Source organism: Cyprinodon variegatus, unplaced genomic scaffold (genome assembly GCF_000732505.1).
Source record: "Cyprinodon variegatus isolate N-32 unplaced genomic scaffold, C_variegatus-1.0 Scaffold456, whole genome shotgun sequence".
NCBI classification, from domain to species: domain Eukaryota; kingdom Metazoa; phylum Chordata; class Actinopteri; order Cyprinodontiformes; family Cyprinodontidae; genus Cyprinodon; species Cyprinodon variegatus.
Genome location: NW_015150909.1, coordinates 620,826 through 638,271, shown reverse-complemented (window position 1 = coordinate 638,271; position 17,446 = coordinate 620,826). Strand labels below are relative to the sequence as shown.

The following is a 17,446-nucleotide window of genomic DNA, read 5'->3' as shown; positions in this document are numbered from 1 at the left end:
TACATTTATATATATTATGGCAGTTGCACAGTGGTGCAGTGAGTAGCACTGCTATATATATATTATGGCGGCTGCAGTCGTCGACTTGGGGCAAGAAGGTTGCAGGTTTGATTCAGCATGCAGTTTGCATGTTCTCCCTGTGCATGCGTGGGTTCTCTCCGGGTATTCCTGCTTCCTCTCACACTCCAGAAACATTCCTGTTAGGTTAATTGGCTTCCCTACATTCTCCTTAGGTGTGAGTTGAATGGTTGTTTGTCCTGTTTGTCTCTGTGTTGCCCTGTGATGGACTGAGAACCTGCCCAGGGTGTACCCCACCTCTCACTTGTAGACAGCGAGAGATTGGCACCAGCACCTCTCACGACCTCCATAGGGATAAGCATGTCATAAAATGGATGGATAGATATTATGCTTTTAATGTAATAATAGAAACTGTATTGTATCAACCATACAAAACATATATGCATAGGAGATGGAAATAAATATGTCTGTTTTTGTTCCACTCCTTTTTTAACCTTTGTGAACTGTATCTTGTTCTGAATATGGATTGTCTCACATAACGTATATAGCTATTGTATTTTTATGTGTTGCATGGCTTGGAATAAACTTATATGATGCAAAAAAAAAATAAATGATGCTGTTTTGCTGGGAGGGTCATTGCACTGGGTCAGAGACTGTGGCCCGGTATGTTGGTTTAAATTGTGTTTTCTCTCTGAAATCTTACACTCCATTAAAAACACTTGACTAAACTTGTTTCCTTAGCAGCTTCACCTTTATGTGGGGTCCCTCACTGCTCAATTTTAGACCTTCTACTTTTCTTTATATATATTTTATCCATTGGCTCAATCGTCTGGACAGATGTTATTTCTTCCCACCGTTATATGTATGACTCCTGAACTTATCTCTATCTTAAAAAATAAATAGGTTTCTCACTTGATGCTCTTTTCAAATGCCTTTTGCGGAAACAAAGATTTGAACTTTTTACACTTAAATGCATAAAAATCAGAAATGTTATTTGTAAAACGTATAAGTGTTCCACTATAGACCTTTGTTTTTTGAGACAGCATGATAGATAATAGATAGATAATCTTGGAATCAAACTGGAAGCAGCTGTTATCAGATAATGTGTTTTGATGCAGTTAGTTAAAATAAAACCTATCCTATCAACGCATCTTTTTGAAACAGTAATCCATAATTTCTTTCAAATATGCCGGATTGCTATAAAGAGCCCTGTTTGGGGTTTAGTGATGTGACCATTAGGCGCCTGCTGGTTGTACAAAACACTGCAGCACTGCTGAAAGGTTTAATCAGGAACATCAATGTTAGTCAGATAAAATAAAGATATGTTGTTTGATAAACAGTGTGTATTAATATAGTGCAAAAATGTACATTATTGGAGGGAATTTTAACTTGAACAAGAAAGTTAAAGTTATTTTGTTTGTTTTTGTTTGTTATTTTCATTTGCATTTGTACACCCCTTTGAGGGACATTGGTTTATTTTAAAGTGCTTTAGAAAAAAAGGGTGTATGATATGGTATTGCAAAGTTAGACAGCTTTGAAATAATGCAACAGATAATATGACATATATAAAAAAAAAAGAAAGGCGAAGTGTATTCTCCAGCCTTGCCAGTGGCGTATATTCAGGTAAAGGGCTATTTGAAATGCTCAGCAGCTGGACTGCATGTGTCCAAATATCTGCCTCCTCCTCTTTCTCTTGTAGTGAGTTTTCTCATCCTTCAGCTCATTTCTTTCTCTTCAATCACAGCATCCGTCGTCGCTGTGATTTCCCACAGTGTCTGTGACTGGCAGCCTGTCTTTTTTGTATCTTCTGTGGTTCCACATTTTGCCTAAGCATTTTCGTTTTATTTGCTGGTTTGGTGTGCTGAGGTTCTCCACATGGCACTGCTTTTTCAGTGTTTTTTTTTTTTTTTTTCTCGCTGGGTCCTGTTCTCTTGTTTCTTACTTAATAATATATGGAAATTACAGTTCTGGAAAAAAAGCGTAGGTCTCTTTGCTGTTGGTAATCAATGCCCGCCATTATGAATAAACAAAGACATTGCTTTGTGTGTGTAATTACAGTTGACTATAACAGAGGCTGATTGACCTGCTTCTTATCTGTGTTTCAGCTCTGTGAGGATGGTCGGCAGTGATTGTTTTTCTTTTTTCAGAGAGTGCGGCTCTGCCACTTAACTGTTTCACAGAACCACAATCTAGAATCACATTTCACTGAGATGCGGGTAGAAGAAAGGACTAAAACCCTCAAAAAGGCTTTACTTCGGCTTGATTTCTGCAGCAGCTATCTCTTATCCTGCTGAAAGTCATCTCAGGGGGCTTTACTTTTTTTTTATTTGTTTTGTTTTCATTACTCGTGACCCTCTTACAGCTAAAAGGCTTTCAGTGAGTCATGCTTTTCTGAATTTGACCCTGAGACGGTTGGATCAACAAACGTGCAAAGCATTTGGCCCCGCACTTAAATCATGAAGTACTACATCAGCAGCAGTAGGTGATATAATTATGATACACACTCAGAAATGTTTTTGTGTCAGGAGAAATATATATATATAAAACAAAAAATATTAATGCAGATTAAAAGCTTTTGTGTTAATCCTTCAAAATTGCAAACATCACAGAAAACACAAAACCCTGGTGGAGGTAATGTGTAGGATATGTAGTTAGAGCAAATATGTTGTTTAAATAGGATGATGCTTGTTGGAGTAACAAGGATAGAATGTACGTAAAACCGGAGACTTGTCGGAGTGTTCTGATGATCAATATTCATTCAGTCATTTATAGGAACAACAAAAAAATCCCAGCTCCTTTACAGCAATCAAGGTGTTGATAAAAAAAATATGGAATTCATGTAATTTTGCATTAGCCTTATGCAACAGGACATACCAGGTGGTTTTAAGTTATTATGAATTAAACAGGCTTATGTTTAATATAAATATACTACATTTAGTAGCACTATGGTGACACTCTGATTAACAGGTAGCAAAAACCATGTTGTGATGTCAGAGGGAGTACAGTACTTAGGTATGGCTGTTGGCAGCAGCACTCGTTACTGAACAACCAAGCAAGTTTATCATTGAGGGAACATAAAATATGCTTCTGAAAATGCTCCAAGCAGAGAAGAGACACTGTGGGATACTCCAACTTCTCCCAATCTCATCTGACCTCATTCACCCACTTTGATAGAAGCTCAGGATACTCAGGAAACTTAAATAAGCCATCTTAATGGGGGTTGAAGCAAAAAGCTGTGACCCAGCTGTACATGAAAACCCCAGCAGCTGTCCACAATAAAACCCCAGTTCCAGCTCACGCTCATCCCCTGTATATGTTACGCATGTTTTCTCCCTCAGTCACTACAAGATTCTAGGGTTTTTTGATTAAAAACATTGATCTTCAGTAATAACGTTGTGGTTGACAAAAAAATAATAGAAAATGTCATTACATAAAGATATTAATATAAATGTCATGGTCTTGGTTCTGTTTTTCTTTACTTTGCTCCTTGTTTTCTAGTTTTATTGGTGTAATTCCAGTTTTGTTGTAATTTCTAGATTTATGTTAGTTCTCATGTTTTTCTGTTGTCCTCTGTTGCCCTCTTGTTTGTGTATGTTTCTTTCCCCTTGGCTCCCTCGTTGTCTCCTCTCACACCTGCTCCTTGTCAGCTCGTTAGCCCTCCCTTTGTCTCTCTCTGCTATATATGCTCTCCTTCTGCTCTCACTCTTTGTTGGTTCCTTGTCTTTGCTGTCTTCCCATGCTGTGGTCTATGTTCCTCGTTTCACCCTGTCTCCTCGTGTTTGGTTTTCCCCAGTTGTCTCCTTAGTTCTGGTTTGCTTTTCATTATTAGTTGGATTTTTGGATTCCCGCCTCTGTTTCCTGTGTTTATTTCATTAAAGCTGCAAGAAATTTCCTCTGCCTCTGCATTTGGGTCCGCAAACCACAACTGAACCCTGACAACAAAAAAGCTGGGATAAATACTTTTAATTCCTTAAAGTTTGGACACAAATAGTGCTTATATATATATATATACATACACATATGGATGAATGTAAATACATAGATACATAAATATATAGCTATTTATTTCCAGCCATCCATTTTCTCCCATTAGTCCTTGTCAGGGTCGTAGTGGGGCTGGTGCCTATCTCCGGCAGTCTCTGTATGAGAAGCTGGATACACCCTGGACAGGTCGGCAGTCTGTCGCAGGGCAACACAGGGACAGTCAAAGACACAAAACCATGCACACACACACAATCACACCTAAGGACAATTTAGAAAAGCAAATTAACCTAGCAGTCATGTTTTTGGACTGTGGAAGGAAGCCGGAGTACCCGGAGAGGACCCACACATGCACAGGGCAGGGGGGAACATGCAAACTCCATGCAGAAACACCCCGGGCCAGGAATTGAAACAAAAAACTTCTTGCTGCAAGGCAAACTGTGCTACCCACTTCAATACCGTGAAGCCCTTATTTATTTATTTATTTATTTATTTATTTATTTATTTATTTATTTATTTATTTATTTATTATCAATTTGACTGTATGATCTGGTTGAACTGTAAAGTGACTTGAGATGACTTGTGTTGTGAATTGGTGCTATATAAATAAACTGAATTGAATGTATTTATTTATATAACAAATGAAAATATGGCAGTAATTATTTTATATTGTGTATCTTTTTAATCACTAGTTGGAGCATCAACCATGCAAAAGTCTGCAAACATGCAATTCTTCAAAAGGACTCACCAAAATGCATTGATTTCATTGATTGAATTGAATCTAATCAAATTGAATAACGAAGAGGATTTTGATCTCCCCCCTGGTCTGCACATCCACTGTCAGTCATATGCTGTTCTCCTAACCCAGGGGTGCTAAAGTCAAGTCCTCAAGAGCTACCATCCTGTAACTTTTAGATGCATCTCTTCTCTAGCACACCTGAATCAAAAGCGTCAATCCCCTCATTTAGCTCAGCAGAGTGGTAACGAGCCACTCATTTGATTCAGGTGTGTTAAAAATGGCTGCGTCAAAAAAGTTGCAGGATAGTAGCTCACGAGGACTGGACTTGAACACCTCTGTTCTAACCCTATTTACTCTCTTAGAGTGTGCAGTAAAGGCTACAGCCTCCAGCTACCCTTTAATAGCAGAAATGAAAATCATTAGCAATAAATCCTCCTATCCCAGCATCAGTAAAATGGACAACACTTTCACACATGATGGAAAGGCTAAAGGTCACACATAATGGGAGCCTATTCAGAGCTTATTACCTGTATAGACAAACAACACATTTAGTTTGTTTTTGTTTAAGCATTGTCCCTGACAGCTTAAAACAGATACTAACGTTTGATTTATAGCCTTATTTTTTACACGAAAACAATAACCTCATGGGAGGCAGTCCTACTAAGCCAACATAGTGCTTCATTTTCAAAAAAGCCTCACTGTTTTCCTATTAAGGGCAGGGATGATGTGTGCATCTTTCGGCTTTTTTCTCCTCTTGTGTCTCTTTTCCTCTCTTCCTTAGTTGTTTAGGAAGAGTTAATATCCCATCTTATATTATACTCTGTTCTCATCTCATTTACGGTATTGCCACACCAACCATGGTTTCAGGATGCGACTCAGCCTCCAAACAGGGAGATTTTTTCTTGTCTTTTTCTGTGCAGCAGGGAAAATTTTTCAGCACAATCTTCTACCTCTGCCCTAAGACCTGTCACATCATTTAAAACACACCCAATTTTCTCAATAAACCGGTTTATTCATCATTTTATACCATTTATTCAAACATAAAGTCTAAACAAATGTTTTATTCATTCCTGTCTTTCTGATCTTTCTTGATGGTTTCATGTCAGCTCTCATCCCAGCTCCTTCCATCATTTTCCTCCTGACATTAAGCTGCTGATTGTCCAGATAAGCCTGCTCACTTGGCTGCTGCTGAGCCAGAGGAAGACCTGTACACTGTGGGAGTTTGTGAAACAAAGCACTCCACTGCACTCTATTGGCCTGCTCATGAAAGTGCATTTATCAGATCCTCAGCATATGTGAGCACAGTTGTTGATTTATTTGTGCTGGCTCCCAGGGAGGTGATACCAGCAGTGCATCTTCTGTTTATCACTGACACACTAAAGTCTGTAAAATGTAAGTGCTTTCAATACAAAGATTTGGGTAAAGTATTGATGCTTTTAAGTCTGACCAAATACATTTGAAAGCTACTTCCTGTTGTTTTGTTGGTTTAAACTTTTTTCTTTTTTGCAGATGTCGTCTCTAACACTACAGCCAGTCTGCCTCTCAGTTCAGCTTTAAAATTTGGATTCTCACCCACAGGTCTCTAAATAGACAGGCTCCTGACTGTTTATGTCGGCTTTAAACTAACATCTCTCCCAATAGTCCCCAATCACAAGGCCAAAACTTTCTGAAGGTTCCTGATATAAACCTGAAATCCAAGAAGGACAAGATCTCTCAGTCTATAGCTCTTAAACTGTAGAAGGACCTACTGTACCACTGTGACTTTGCTTGTCTGACTACATTGAGATAAATAAAAATCCATTGAAAACTGTTATGATCCCACTGGCTCTTATATTATAATTTTATTTGTTTTTACCTTTTCATGACCTCATTGTAATTTCTAACTTTTATATATATCCTGCTTTTATTATTCCTTTTTTAAACTTGTCATAATTTCTTTGTACAGCGCTTTGTGACATTATGAGGCACTTAACTCTTGATATTTCTGTGGAGATGGAAAATCCAACTTAAACTTACACTTATAATTATTAAAACAACAAGAAAGGTGAAATATAACAAAACAAATGAATGAATTAGAGAGCAAGCTCACAATGAAAAGGATACAGATACCTGAAAGAAACAATAAAAAAAATTGTAAAAGTTTTAAGAGGAGTTTTAAAATCAGGGAGTCAGGCTGCCTGACATGTAAATGTAGTTTAATTTACAATTTCTCTGCCATATAAGAAATCAGTCACCTCTCTTTAGTTTTATCTTTTATATTTTCGCACTATTGGGAGGAATATATATATAATATTTTCTTAACTGATCTGCTGAGAGAGTAGCCAAAGAGATCAAGAAGGTATCTCAAACATGCCTGTTTTCAACATTTTTTGAGTAGAGATTTTAATTTTTCTAAAACAGTATCTACTGAACTCAAAGTCGTGGTCAAAAACAGCCCTTCTTGGCCAAACACCACCACCTACACTTCTTACTGATTGGTGGCGGTAATGCGCCATATAGTTGTTTGCCAACCGCCAATAAATTCTAGAAGAAGAAGAATTAGAACCACCACAACGTCCTCAAGATGGCGCTGTTAATTTTGAAGAGCAAACTCACCGGAAGTCTCGCGTTGTTGTTTTGTTTTCACCGGATGCTATGTTCAGAGTTTCAAAACACACAAGAGTCTGCAGGCATCCCTCTGTAACTTCTTTCACTTCTTTTGTTGCCACTCAGAGGCTTTTCTTATCATTCTAACGGATTAAAACGGACTTCCAAGATGGCGGCTCCGCTGCTGGAGTTCGAGACCGAGATGTTTCTGAGTCTTTTTGAGTCCGACGGGCTGCTGGTTGCGGCGGAGGGTCTGGGGATAGACCGCATCCTGCTGCAGTTCATGCGGGTTTACTCCGAGGAGGGCAGCCTGGTCCTTCTGCTCAACACTACCACACCCGAACAGGTGCTTTTAATTAAACATATTTACTACACAAAGCATAGAAAATCGTTTTTAACTCAGAGGTATGAAAAGCAACCAGTAATGATTTAAAAGTTCCATTACATCAATAATAGTATGAGTCACTGCTTTATTAAGTTGTGAAAAATTATAGGAAAAAATAATTAACATTTCTGCTCTATCCATAACTTCTCAAATGGAAAAGTTTTTGTTTCACCTGGTTTAATTTTGCAAAAAGTCTTCTATATAGTAACTTTTGCAGTCTGATTATTAATCGATGACTCGGAAAAAATAATCAACAGATTAATCTATTTGCAAAATAATCGTTAGTTTCAGCCCAAGATTAAATACTTCATATAATCTTATAACAGTGGCATTAAGTACAATCACTATTTATCAATTAATGGTTAATTCATTTGAAGAATTTCATTTAATGTAGGGAGAGAGAGGCCTGAAATTGTAGTTGAATACAGTTACTTTAAAGTAATATTTAGAAGTAGAAAAACTACTATTTTTGTGGCCTAAAACTTGTGCACGAAAAAGTACATTTTATCAAAGTATGTGTAACCTGTTAGTATTATCAGTATGCTTTAAACATTCAGTATTTGACTTCAGTATTCTGACTGTTTTAACACTCTTTTACCTTTTAAGCTTTTAAGGTCTTTGTATGACCTTTGGCTCCTGACTCAACAAATGAACGTCCCTCTGCTCCTCAGGAATATTTCACAGAGCAGTTACGAATAGAGGGTGTGAGCCATCTGCCCAGGACGGTGACCAGCGATGTCCAGAGCACTGAGCGTTACAACGTTTACACCGAAGGAGGGGTTCTGTTTGTCACCAGCAGAATCCTAGTAGTCGACTTCCTCACCGATCGCATCCCGGCTCACCTTATATCAGGTCAGAAACCTAAATACTGATATCTTCTAAAAGTTATTATTTCTTTTAAGAGACAGCCAACATTTTATCACAAGTAAGAATATTTATAAAATATTTACCAAATGTAAGAGTGAAATTCTCCTGTAAGAGAGTTTACTCTTATATTTGGTATTAAAAAATATGTACGGGTTTAAAAGGAGATTCAGCTATTCATGTTGTAATTTTGTTGTCTCAACCAATTAAGACGTTTCCTTGCAATCTTTGTCAGAACAGTTGTAAAAACAGTTTTAATAAAACTGAAACCATAAACGTGTACAAGCACATTTATTGAATAAAGTGTTTTTGTAATGTCTGTGGACCCCCCTTCCCCCCACCACTCAGGCATCCTGGTGTACCGTGCTCATAAGATCATCGAATCATGTCAGGAGGCGTTCATTCTTCGCTTGTTCAGACAGAAGAACAAAACTGGCTTCATTAAGGCCTTCACTGACAAGGCTACAGCCTTCTCCTCCGGCTTCTGCCAGGTGGAGCGCGTCATGAGAAACCTGTTTGTCAAGAAGCTATACTTGTGGCCAAGGTATAGAAACTGTTCTTGACTTTATCACCACAAAGCTTCTGTTTTTCAGTTACCTCTTCTCACTTTTTCTTTGATTCTGAATCGACAGATTTCAGGCGTCTGTGAACACTGCGCTGGAGAGGCACAAGCCAGAGGTGGTGGAGCTGCATGTGTCTCTAACGCCAGCTATGAGAGCCATCCAGAGCTCCATCATGGACATAATGAGTGCCTGTCTGAAGGAGCTGAAACGCTACAATCCTACCCTGGAAGCTGAGGACCTGTCACTGGAGAATACCTTGGGAAATGCATTTGAAAAGGTTTTTACTGACAAAAATACTTATTGATTTACGTCCTTAATGCTACATAGGTCCATCCATTATTTCATGGGCTCTCCCTAAAAGATTTTGTCTCCCGTTATTCCCATCTAGACAGTCCGTCACTACCTAGATCCCCTGTGGCATCAATTAGGAGCAAAAACAAAAGCGCTGGTCCAGGATCTCAAAGTTCTCAGGGTTCTCCTTCTCTACCTTACCCAGTACGACTGCGTCACCTTTCTTAATCTGCTGGAGTCTCTGCGCTCCAGCCAGAAGATCTTTGGTTCCAACTCAGGTGAATCACAATTCTCATAACATTTTTGTATTTTCTCCATTTACAATCACCTATTTCACTGTTTTTAGCTGGCTAGAGGGTGGGGAATAATCCTGGACGAAGATAAAATACAATTTGTTAGATGCTGCAGAAGACATGAGACTGGGATGGAGGTTGACCCTCCAGCAGGACAACCGCTCAGAACATCCAGACAGAGATACAGTGGATGGTACAGATCAGAACAGGTTCAGGGCTTATAAGGGCCTAGTCAAAGTCCCGACCTAAAGCCAGCTGAGAATCAGAGGTGAAATTTGAAAATAGACTCAGCTTTTTTGTCAAAAATGTGCAACTATTTCAGCCTGTTGCAAAGCTGAAGGAGACAGAAAACCCAAATGACCTGCAGCTGTAATTGGTGCAAACGTTGCCTTGATGTGAGTCATCAGTCACACAGGACATGGCTATTCTAAATGGATGACAGCTGGACCCCTCTGGTTCCTCTTAAACTAAAGAGTCTATTTAAATAACAGGTGAAGTGTCTCAAAGAAAAATAGTCAGTCCACCTTCTACTTAAGCACTTAGATTACCTAAGATGGTTTTATAGAGTATTAATTGAGAGGGGGTTAATGCCCAAAGACACTACCTCTAATATTTTTCACTCACTTTAAAATTATGAGACAATTTGTGCTGATGTAAAATCCCAATTAAACAGCCTGAGGTTTGTACTTTAATATGACCAAATGTGAGGGAATTCAGGACTGGTGAATCTGTCCGAACTAACTTTGATATGTTCTAATTTGCCTATTTATTTATTTGAACTGTTAGGCTGGCTGTTCCTGGACTCCAGTACCTCCATGTTTGTAAATGCAAGGAGCAGAGTGTATCGTATCCCTGAGACCAAAAAGAAACCCAAACTAGTTGGAGAGGCGGAGAAAACGAAACCCTCCTCTGCCTCAGGTAATCACTCATCTCAGAGACCTCTCTCATCTTTTCCTATGGTCGTTCATGGTTTAGTAACTGCTGCGTCGGGTTCACAGAGGTGAAGCGGGAGCTGGTGCTGGAGAAGAGTCCAAAATGGGAGGTTCTGACTGAGGTTATGAAGGAGATTGAGAAGGAAAACAAGAACTCTCAGAATGAACCAGGTCAGAGATGCACCTTTCAGTGTTAACATGGTAGATCTTTCTATGACCCCTTTAAAGAAATACTTGTTGAGTATATTTTACTTCATCATATTTTTGTGGCTATTTATTATGTATTAGTCGCTTGTTATTATCTAAAAGGGTTTTTTTTCTAATGTGCAGCTTTATAGTTGTAACAAGAAGTCAAAGCAGTTTTCTTGAAGAAAATCCAGCTGTCTTCAATATGTTTCACGTTCAGCCAACCACTCACTTATGTGGAAAAGCTAAAAGGGGTGTGAATACTTTTGTAGGGCACTGCACACAGATGTCTGACTGACATGCTTTACTTGTTCACCTGCAGGTCGTGTGCTGATTTGTGCCAGTGACGACCGCACCTGCGCACAGCTGCAGCAATTTCTCAAACACGGCTCTGATTGGCTGCTTAACCGGCTCTACGCCCGCACCATCGGGAAACGGGACCCCGGTGCAGCGGCTGCGTTTGAGCTGGACGCACAGAAGAAGAAGAAGGACTGGCAGAAAAGAGGAGCCAAGGGAAAAGAACCTGCTCGGAAAAAAAACTCTAAACCCACAAAAGGCAAAAGCAGACCTTCGTTGACCCTGACCCAAATGATGGGGAAAGAGGAGTCAGATGAAGCAGCACCGATGGGCAGCAGTGAGGATGAAGATGATCTAATGGAGGAGGATGAAGGCGAGGAAGAGCAGCTGAAGTTAAATCTGTCCTCCGATGCCTACTATGGCATCCTTAAAGAGCCGCTGACCGTCATCCACCCCCTGAAAGGCTGCACAGACCCACACAGCCTGACCCGCGTGCTGCATGAGGTGGAACCCAGCTTCGTGGTGCTGTATGATGCAGAGCTGAGTTTTGTTCGCCAGCTGGAGATCTATAAAGCTAACCGGCCTGGAAAGCATCTCAGAGTGTACTTCCTGATCTACGGAGGCTCAACAGAGGAGCAGAAGTATCTGACAGCTCTGTCCAAGGAAAAGAAAGCTTTTGAGCATCTGATCAGGTCAGAATCTCCCTGCCCTTCTCCTCCTGTGTTTAGTTTTTCCAAGTGTTTTTTTTCACTAATTAGTGTCTGTATGTGTTTGTCTGTAGGGAAAAAGCTACCATGGTCATCCCAGAGGAGAGAGAAGGGCGAGGGGACACCAACTTAGACTTAGCCAGAAATTTAGAGCCCGCCAATGCTACAACTAACACCCGCAAAGCAGGTTAGTTTGTTTTATTCTGGTTGGAAAGATTTCCTTAGTTCATTCAGAGGCCCTTTAAAGTCGTAAAGTAGTTATATCCCCTCAACTGTTTCAAATATAGACAACTGAAAGTTGTGGTTTGCTTTTATATTGTACCTTAGGTCATTACGTTGTAGATCCACCTTTGGCTGCAGTTCTCAGCATCTACCAGCTCTGTCCATCTACAGGCTGAAATTTCTGACCAAATATTTCTTTTAAAACATTTTCTGGTTGGATTATAAAAACCTCCCAGCTTTAAGGTTCTCAATCTAGATTCTTAATTGGGTTTAGGTCTGAAGTTTGATTTTAGCCGTGCAAATCCAATTTATCTATATTTTAGCTGAATCCTTTCTGACAAAAACGATGCCACATGTTTTGTGGTGGGAATGGTACATTCAAATCATTGTGGTATTATTTATTCAAGACTACAGAAAAGTATAAAAAAAAAAAAGAGAGGGTAAAATATTTGGTTTGTGAATAAAAGTTCTCTAGAAAATGGTTTAACAACTTTATATTAAAAAAACTTTAATTTTTACTCACTAGAACTGGGTGGTATAGACTTAAAATCTTATCACGATATTTTGTGGTACAATCGTGATTATGATGAAGTTCGGATACAAAAGCTCTTAATAACTTCTTTGTTAGGTAACTGTATTGCTGTGACTGCATGTCACACCAGTAATGGCCCCACAATCACAAAAATTGCTTGTAAAAAAAAAAATACTGTTTTTAAAATAGGCTTACTTAGGAAGCCAGTAAAATAAGGAGCTATGTTTATTTTAGCAGGCATCCCATCTGATCATATATTTCGTATGTGTCAATGCCCCATTGGGACAAAAAGAAGGAAAGAAAAAGTAAAAATAAATATCCTGATTATTATATTTTATTTTTTTTACTTTTTAAACATCCTTTATTTAGATGTTTTCCTTTAGATGTAAATAACGATATGATAAATGCCCAGCTGCAACTATAAATTATTTTGCAAATCAATTAACCTGTTTTATATTTTTTCGATTAATTGATTAATAATGGGATAGCCAAAGGTTCCTTTAAGAAGATTTTTTACTAAATTAAACCAGGTTAAACTAAGATATTTTGAATTGAGAAGTTCTGGATAGAGCATATTGACAGACGACGATGTTTATTTATCTTAAATGCAAAATATTTGTATATTTTTCTAAGTGGGTTGCTCTGTCCTCTAAAGACATGTTTTACAGTCTCTGTACTCCAGTTAACGATTTTTATTTACTAAAATTTTTTTAATTTCAATAATCGATTAATCATGATTGATCCAATTTATTGTTTCAGCCCTAGTCTGAGCCTCTCCCGAATGACCGAGCCCCTCACCTTATCTCTATGGAAGAGCCCGGCAATGCTGCAGAGAAAACAGATTTCAGTCACTTGTATCCAGGATCTCTTTCATTCTGTCATGATCCACTAATTAAGAAAGAAAAAATTACATTCTGATATTCTAGATTGCTTTTCAAGCAATTGAACAAAATTTTAATACACAATTTGGATCAAGTCTTAGACTATCACAAAAGAACAACAAAAGTTTATTGTTAAAAAATAATAGTAGCCTATTTCATGCAAAGGAATTCAGTTTATCATTGAGGAAGTCAAGAGCAATGTTTTGATGAAATGAACCGAAAGCGTTCTGGGCATCAAAGCATCTGCTTAAAGGTTTAATTTTGGATTTTCCGGAAAACATCCGCCCTCTCCATTTGGAAAAAAAAAAGCTTAATTTCCAAAAGAGGATTTGCAATGTTTCCATAATGTTAAACTCACCATCTCATCTCATCCATATTTATATATAAAAAGTTTCCCCGCAAAAAGACTCCTGGTACATTAAAACAATCATGACATGCTTGTATGTGTCTGTGTGCTGCAGTGGAAATTTTAGATGTGTTTGCGGTGTGAAAAGGATCTGTGGCCACCGTATAACTACTAACGATTCAAATTAAAAAATAACTAAACTTCTCTGGAAAGTTACAATATAGAGGTAGATAACTTTTAGTAGCAGTAAATGGATTTCTCCAAATAGCATGCCAAACTTTACCACTTCTTCTTTTCTTCTCATTAACTTCGTAGACACTTTTTCTCTTATGACCCTCAGTCATTTTCAAAGAACCGCTGTGAGAAAGGTGAGCTTCAGTGACTGTCTGAAACCGTGGCTCACCATAGATATACGCCTGAAAGTTTGCATGCACTGAAAAAGATAGCTAACTATGGACGAGCACATAGGATGGCCTTACTCTAACAAACCACCAGAATGAATGACAGTTAGGAGGACCACTTATTCAGATGATCCACCGGAAAAAGAACATCATCACATTTACCTTTATTAAGGCAGTCAGCTGACTTAATAAAAGTGCCTTTACTGGTGAGCCACCATCTTACGCTGAACACCCCCCCCCACATTACCCTGTATTTTAACTGCTGCTCCGTCTCTACAGCAGAGTGGACTCATGAAAAGTCTCTTTGATCGACTCATTTTAGATTGCCAGTAACATAATGGCATTATCAGTATTTGAAAAATAATCAGTTTAAACTAATGTTACTTATTATGTAACGCTGCTACTCCTAACACTGTGTAGATTATTAAGAAAAGCAAACAAAGTGTTTTTTGCCTGCTGTTCACTTTATAGATGCAGATCAGCTGTGCCTGGTTAGTAGTCCTAAGCCAAACAGATTAGTACCCTTTTCTCTAGAGAAATTTTTTAATAGTAATGACTACCCTATTGGCCCACAGGCTTAGTCAAGCACAATTGTTGTAAAATATTCATTCCTTCACAGTCAATGAAGAAATGAATTGTGAGTCAATATGGGGTGAAGCATTACCCCGCATTGATCCATTATCTGAATCCTAATAAATCCTAAAAAATTAAAGGTTTGGAAAATTTTGCAAGGCTCTGAATCCCTGTTTTTTTTTGTGCCCAGGGGGCCAGGAGCAGCCCAAAGAGCCTTCCAGGGTCATTGTGGACATGCGGGAATTCCGCAGCGAGCTGCCGTCCCTGCTGCACCGCCGCGGCCTGGACATCGAGCCCGTCACCCTCGAAGTGGGCGACTACATTCTGTCTCCCGATACCTGCGTGGAGCGCAAGAGTGTCAGCGACCTGATTGGCTCACTGCAGAGCGGACGCCTCTACACCCAGTGCCTCTCCATGACCCGCTATTACAGAAAACCAGTACTGCTCATCGAGTTTGACCCAGCCAAGCCATTTTCTTTGATGGCTCGCTCGGATTTTCGAAGTGAAATCTCGTCGAACGACATTTCCTCCAAATTGACGTTGCTTACGCTGCACTTCCCCCGCCTCAGAATACTGTGGTGCCCCTCCCCGCACGCCACAGCCGAGCTCTTCCTGGAGCTGAAGCAAGGCCGTCCTGAGCCCGACGCTTCTGCAGCCCAGGCCGTCACAGCCGAGTCAGACGTGGTCGGGGAATCAGCTGACTTCTACAACCCCGGGCCTTATGACTTCCTGATGAAAATGCCAGGAGTGAATGCCAAAAACTACAGAGCACTGATAAAAGCTGCAGACAGCCTGGCAGACTTGGCTAAGCTGAGCCAGGAAAAGCTTGCAGAAGCTTTGGGGAATGCTAGCAATGCTAAAATGCTCCATGAATTTCTGCATAATGTGGCGGATGTTCCTGCTCCCATTCAGAAGGCCAAACAAACATCATGACATCTTTATCTTATATAATAATGAATTTACCTTAATGAAAATGAATTTTACATTTTAAGGAATGGAATGAAATTATTGTAGAATAAAATAGACTGAAGTATTTTTGTATTTTGTTATGTGAATCTTTGGGGTGACTTAATCTTAGAAAAAATAATTGGACCAAATAAAGGACACAAAAAGGGTCCAATAAACATTACTGTATGTTTAACTGTAAACAACTAAACAATGCTGGTGGATTTGGCCTTCACGATTAAACAACTCCATCTTGTGAACAAACAGTAGATACTATTTCAGAAAAACTTAAATTTCCAGTGTTAAATCATTTTGGAATAAATAATTACTTTTATCAGGGAACAAAACAGAAACATGCAAATATGTGTCTACTCATCCCAACATACCTTAAAGATCATCTAACTACGGACGACCTAGAGAGTCACTGAAAAAGAAAAACAGCCATTTTACATTTAAATCCTGCAATTTGAAAAGCATTTTCTAATGGGATATTTTAAATTGAATAAAGAGGAGTTGTACATTTTTTAAATCCCGTTTTGTTTTTTCTTTATTATCTTTTTTAATGTGTGTTGGGAAGATATTTATGATTTAAAAATTTCATTTAGAGATGTAAATATATTCAAATCTTATATCAGCAAATTCCAGTATATTATAAGTGATTAACAAATAGAATTTACAGGTCTTCATTAATAATTCTAAGCTCTGGATCAAGCTGATCAGAATCTGTTGGTTCCTTTAAATCAGGATTAAAACCTCTTTGTAAACTGCATCTTTTTGACCCAAGAGTCAGATTAACTGTTTGTCTAATAGGGCTGAAGAATTAAATTTGTGTTTTTAACATTTATTTCTTTTTAAAGTTCCTGTTGTTGGATCTCTGTTTATAAATATACATTTGTTTTGGCTTAGGAACACCTCAGAAAGAATGCCAGGAACACGATGTAGTTAAAAATACACATTTATTATAAAAATATATTCAAAGGTCACAGTGAGTTTGGTGATTAATTAGTGAGCAACATATAATGCACAGAGAAACACTTCCCCTAAATTCAGGCAGAACTTTTCTTCTGAAAACGGTTCCTCCAGAAAAGATCCAGACCGATGAGACTGAGCTCTGCCACCATTAGGATATAAAAATAGAAAAGGACATCAGGCTTCTTCTCAGACAGGAAATGAAGGAGCTGGACTGAGTTGTCTTTCACACATCACACTCATTATCTGCCCGAGGATTTTGAAAACCAGAATCCTTCAGTGTGAAATGAGGTCAGCGACCGCTCCTCTGATGGAGAATCACCTACACCGCTGGACCGGACCATAGACGGACGCACCCAGACAGAGGGAACCATCACCTCCCCTCCATCGCTCAAACACACAGATGTGTTACTAAAGGGTTGCCATGACAACTTTCCCCCCTTTTTCAGTTAGTTGTAATGAATGTGAGAGTCTGTAAGAGGATGTAATTGAGTAGACTCATTCATTTTTGAAAAGACCCGTCCTCCCCACTTTTAAAGAAAACATGCACAACCCTGTACCCGCTCCCGACAGGGAACGCCTATTATACGCCCATACTAAACATGAGGAATGAGACACAGACCAACCTAACCTAAATTCTGTGTTTTTTGTCCTTACCAGTTTAAAGAGGCCAAAAGAGACCAAAACTGTCACAATATATTATAGAGGTTCTGCATATTTAAAGTATTTTAAATG

The 17,446-nt window shown here is 38.8% G+C and overlaps 1 protein-coding gene across 1 annotated transcript; it reads left to right on the top strand.

Moving 5' to 3' along the window:
* The first annotated feature begins 7,360 nt into the window (after positions 1-7,360).
* On the top strand, positions 7,361-16,284 carry ercc4 (excision repair cross-complementation group 4). The gene is made up of 10 exons (XM_015389346.1): positions 7,361-7,670; positions 8,381-8,561; positions 8,922-9,117; positions 9,206-9,413; positions 9,525-9,705; positions 10,507-10,638; positions 10,719-10,823; positions 11,161-11,827; positions 11,917-12,029; positions 14,988-16,284. Exons 1-10 carry the CDS (start codon positions 7,494-7,496, stop codon positions 15,728-15,730), a joined length of 2,703 nt encoding a protein of 900 aa, XP_015244832.1. The 5' UTR covers positions 7,361-7,493; the 3' UTR covers positions 15,731-16,284.
* Positions 16,285-17,446: the final 1,162 nt, after the last annotated feature.

Bases quoted from the DNA above. Each gene is read 5' to 3' on its own strand.
- ercc4 (XM_015389346.1), top strand. From the start codon at position 7,494: ATGGCGGCTCCGCTGCTGGAGTTCGAGACCGAGATGTTTCTGAGTCTT. The intron at 9,414-9,524 runs GTTTTTACTGAC...ATTCCCATCTAG, and splicing joins TGGGAAATGCATTTGAAAAG to ACAGTCCGTCACTACCTAGA. The intron at 11,828-11,916 runs GTCAGAATCTCC...GTTTGTCTGTAG, and splicing joins GCTTTTGAGCATCTGATCAG to GGAAAAAGCTACCATGGTCA.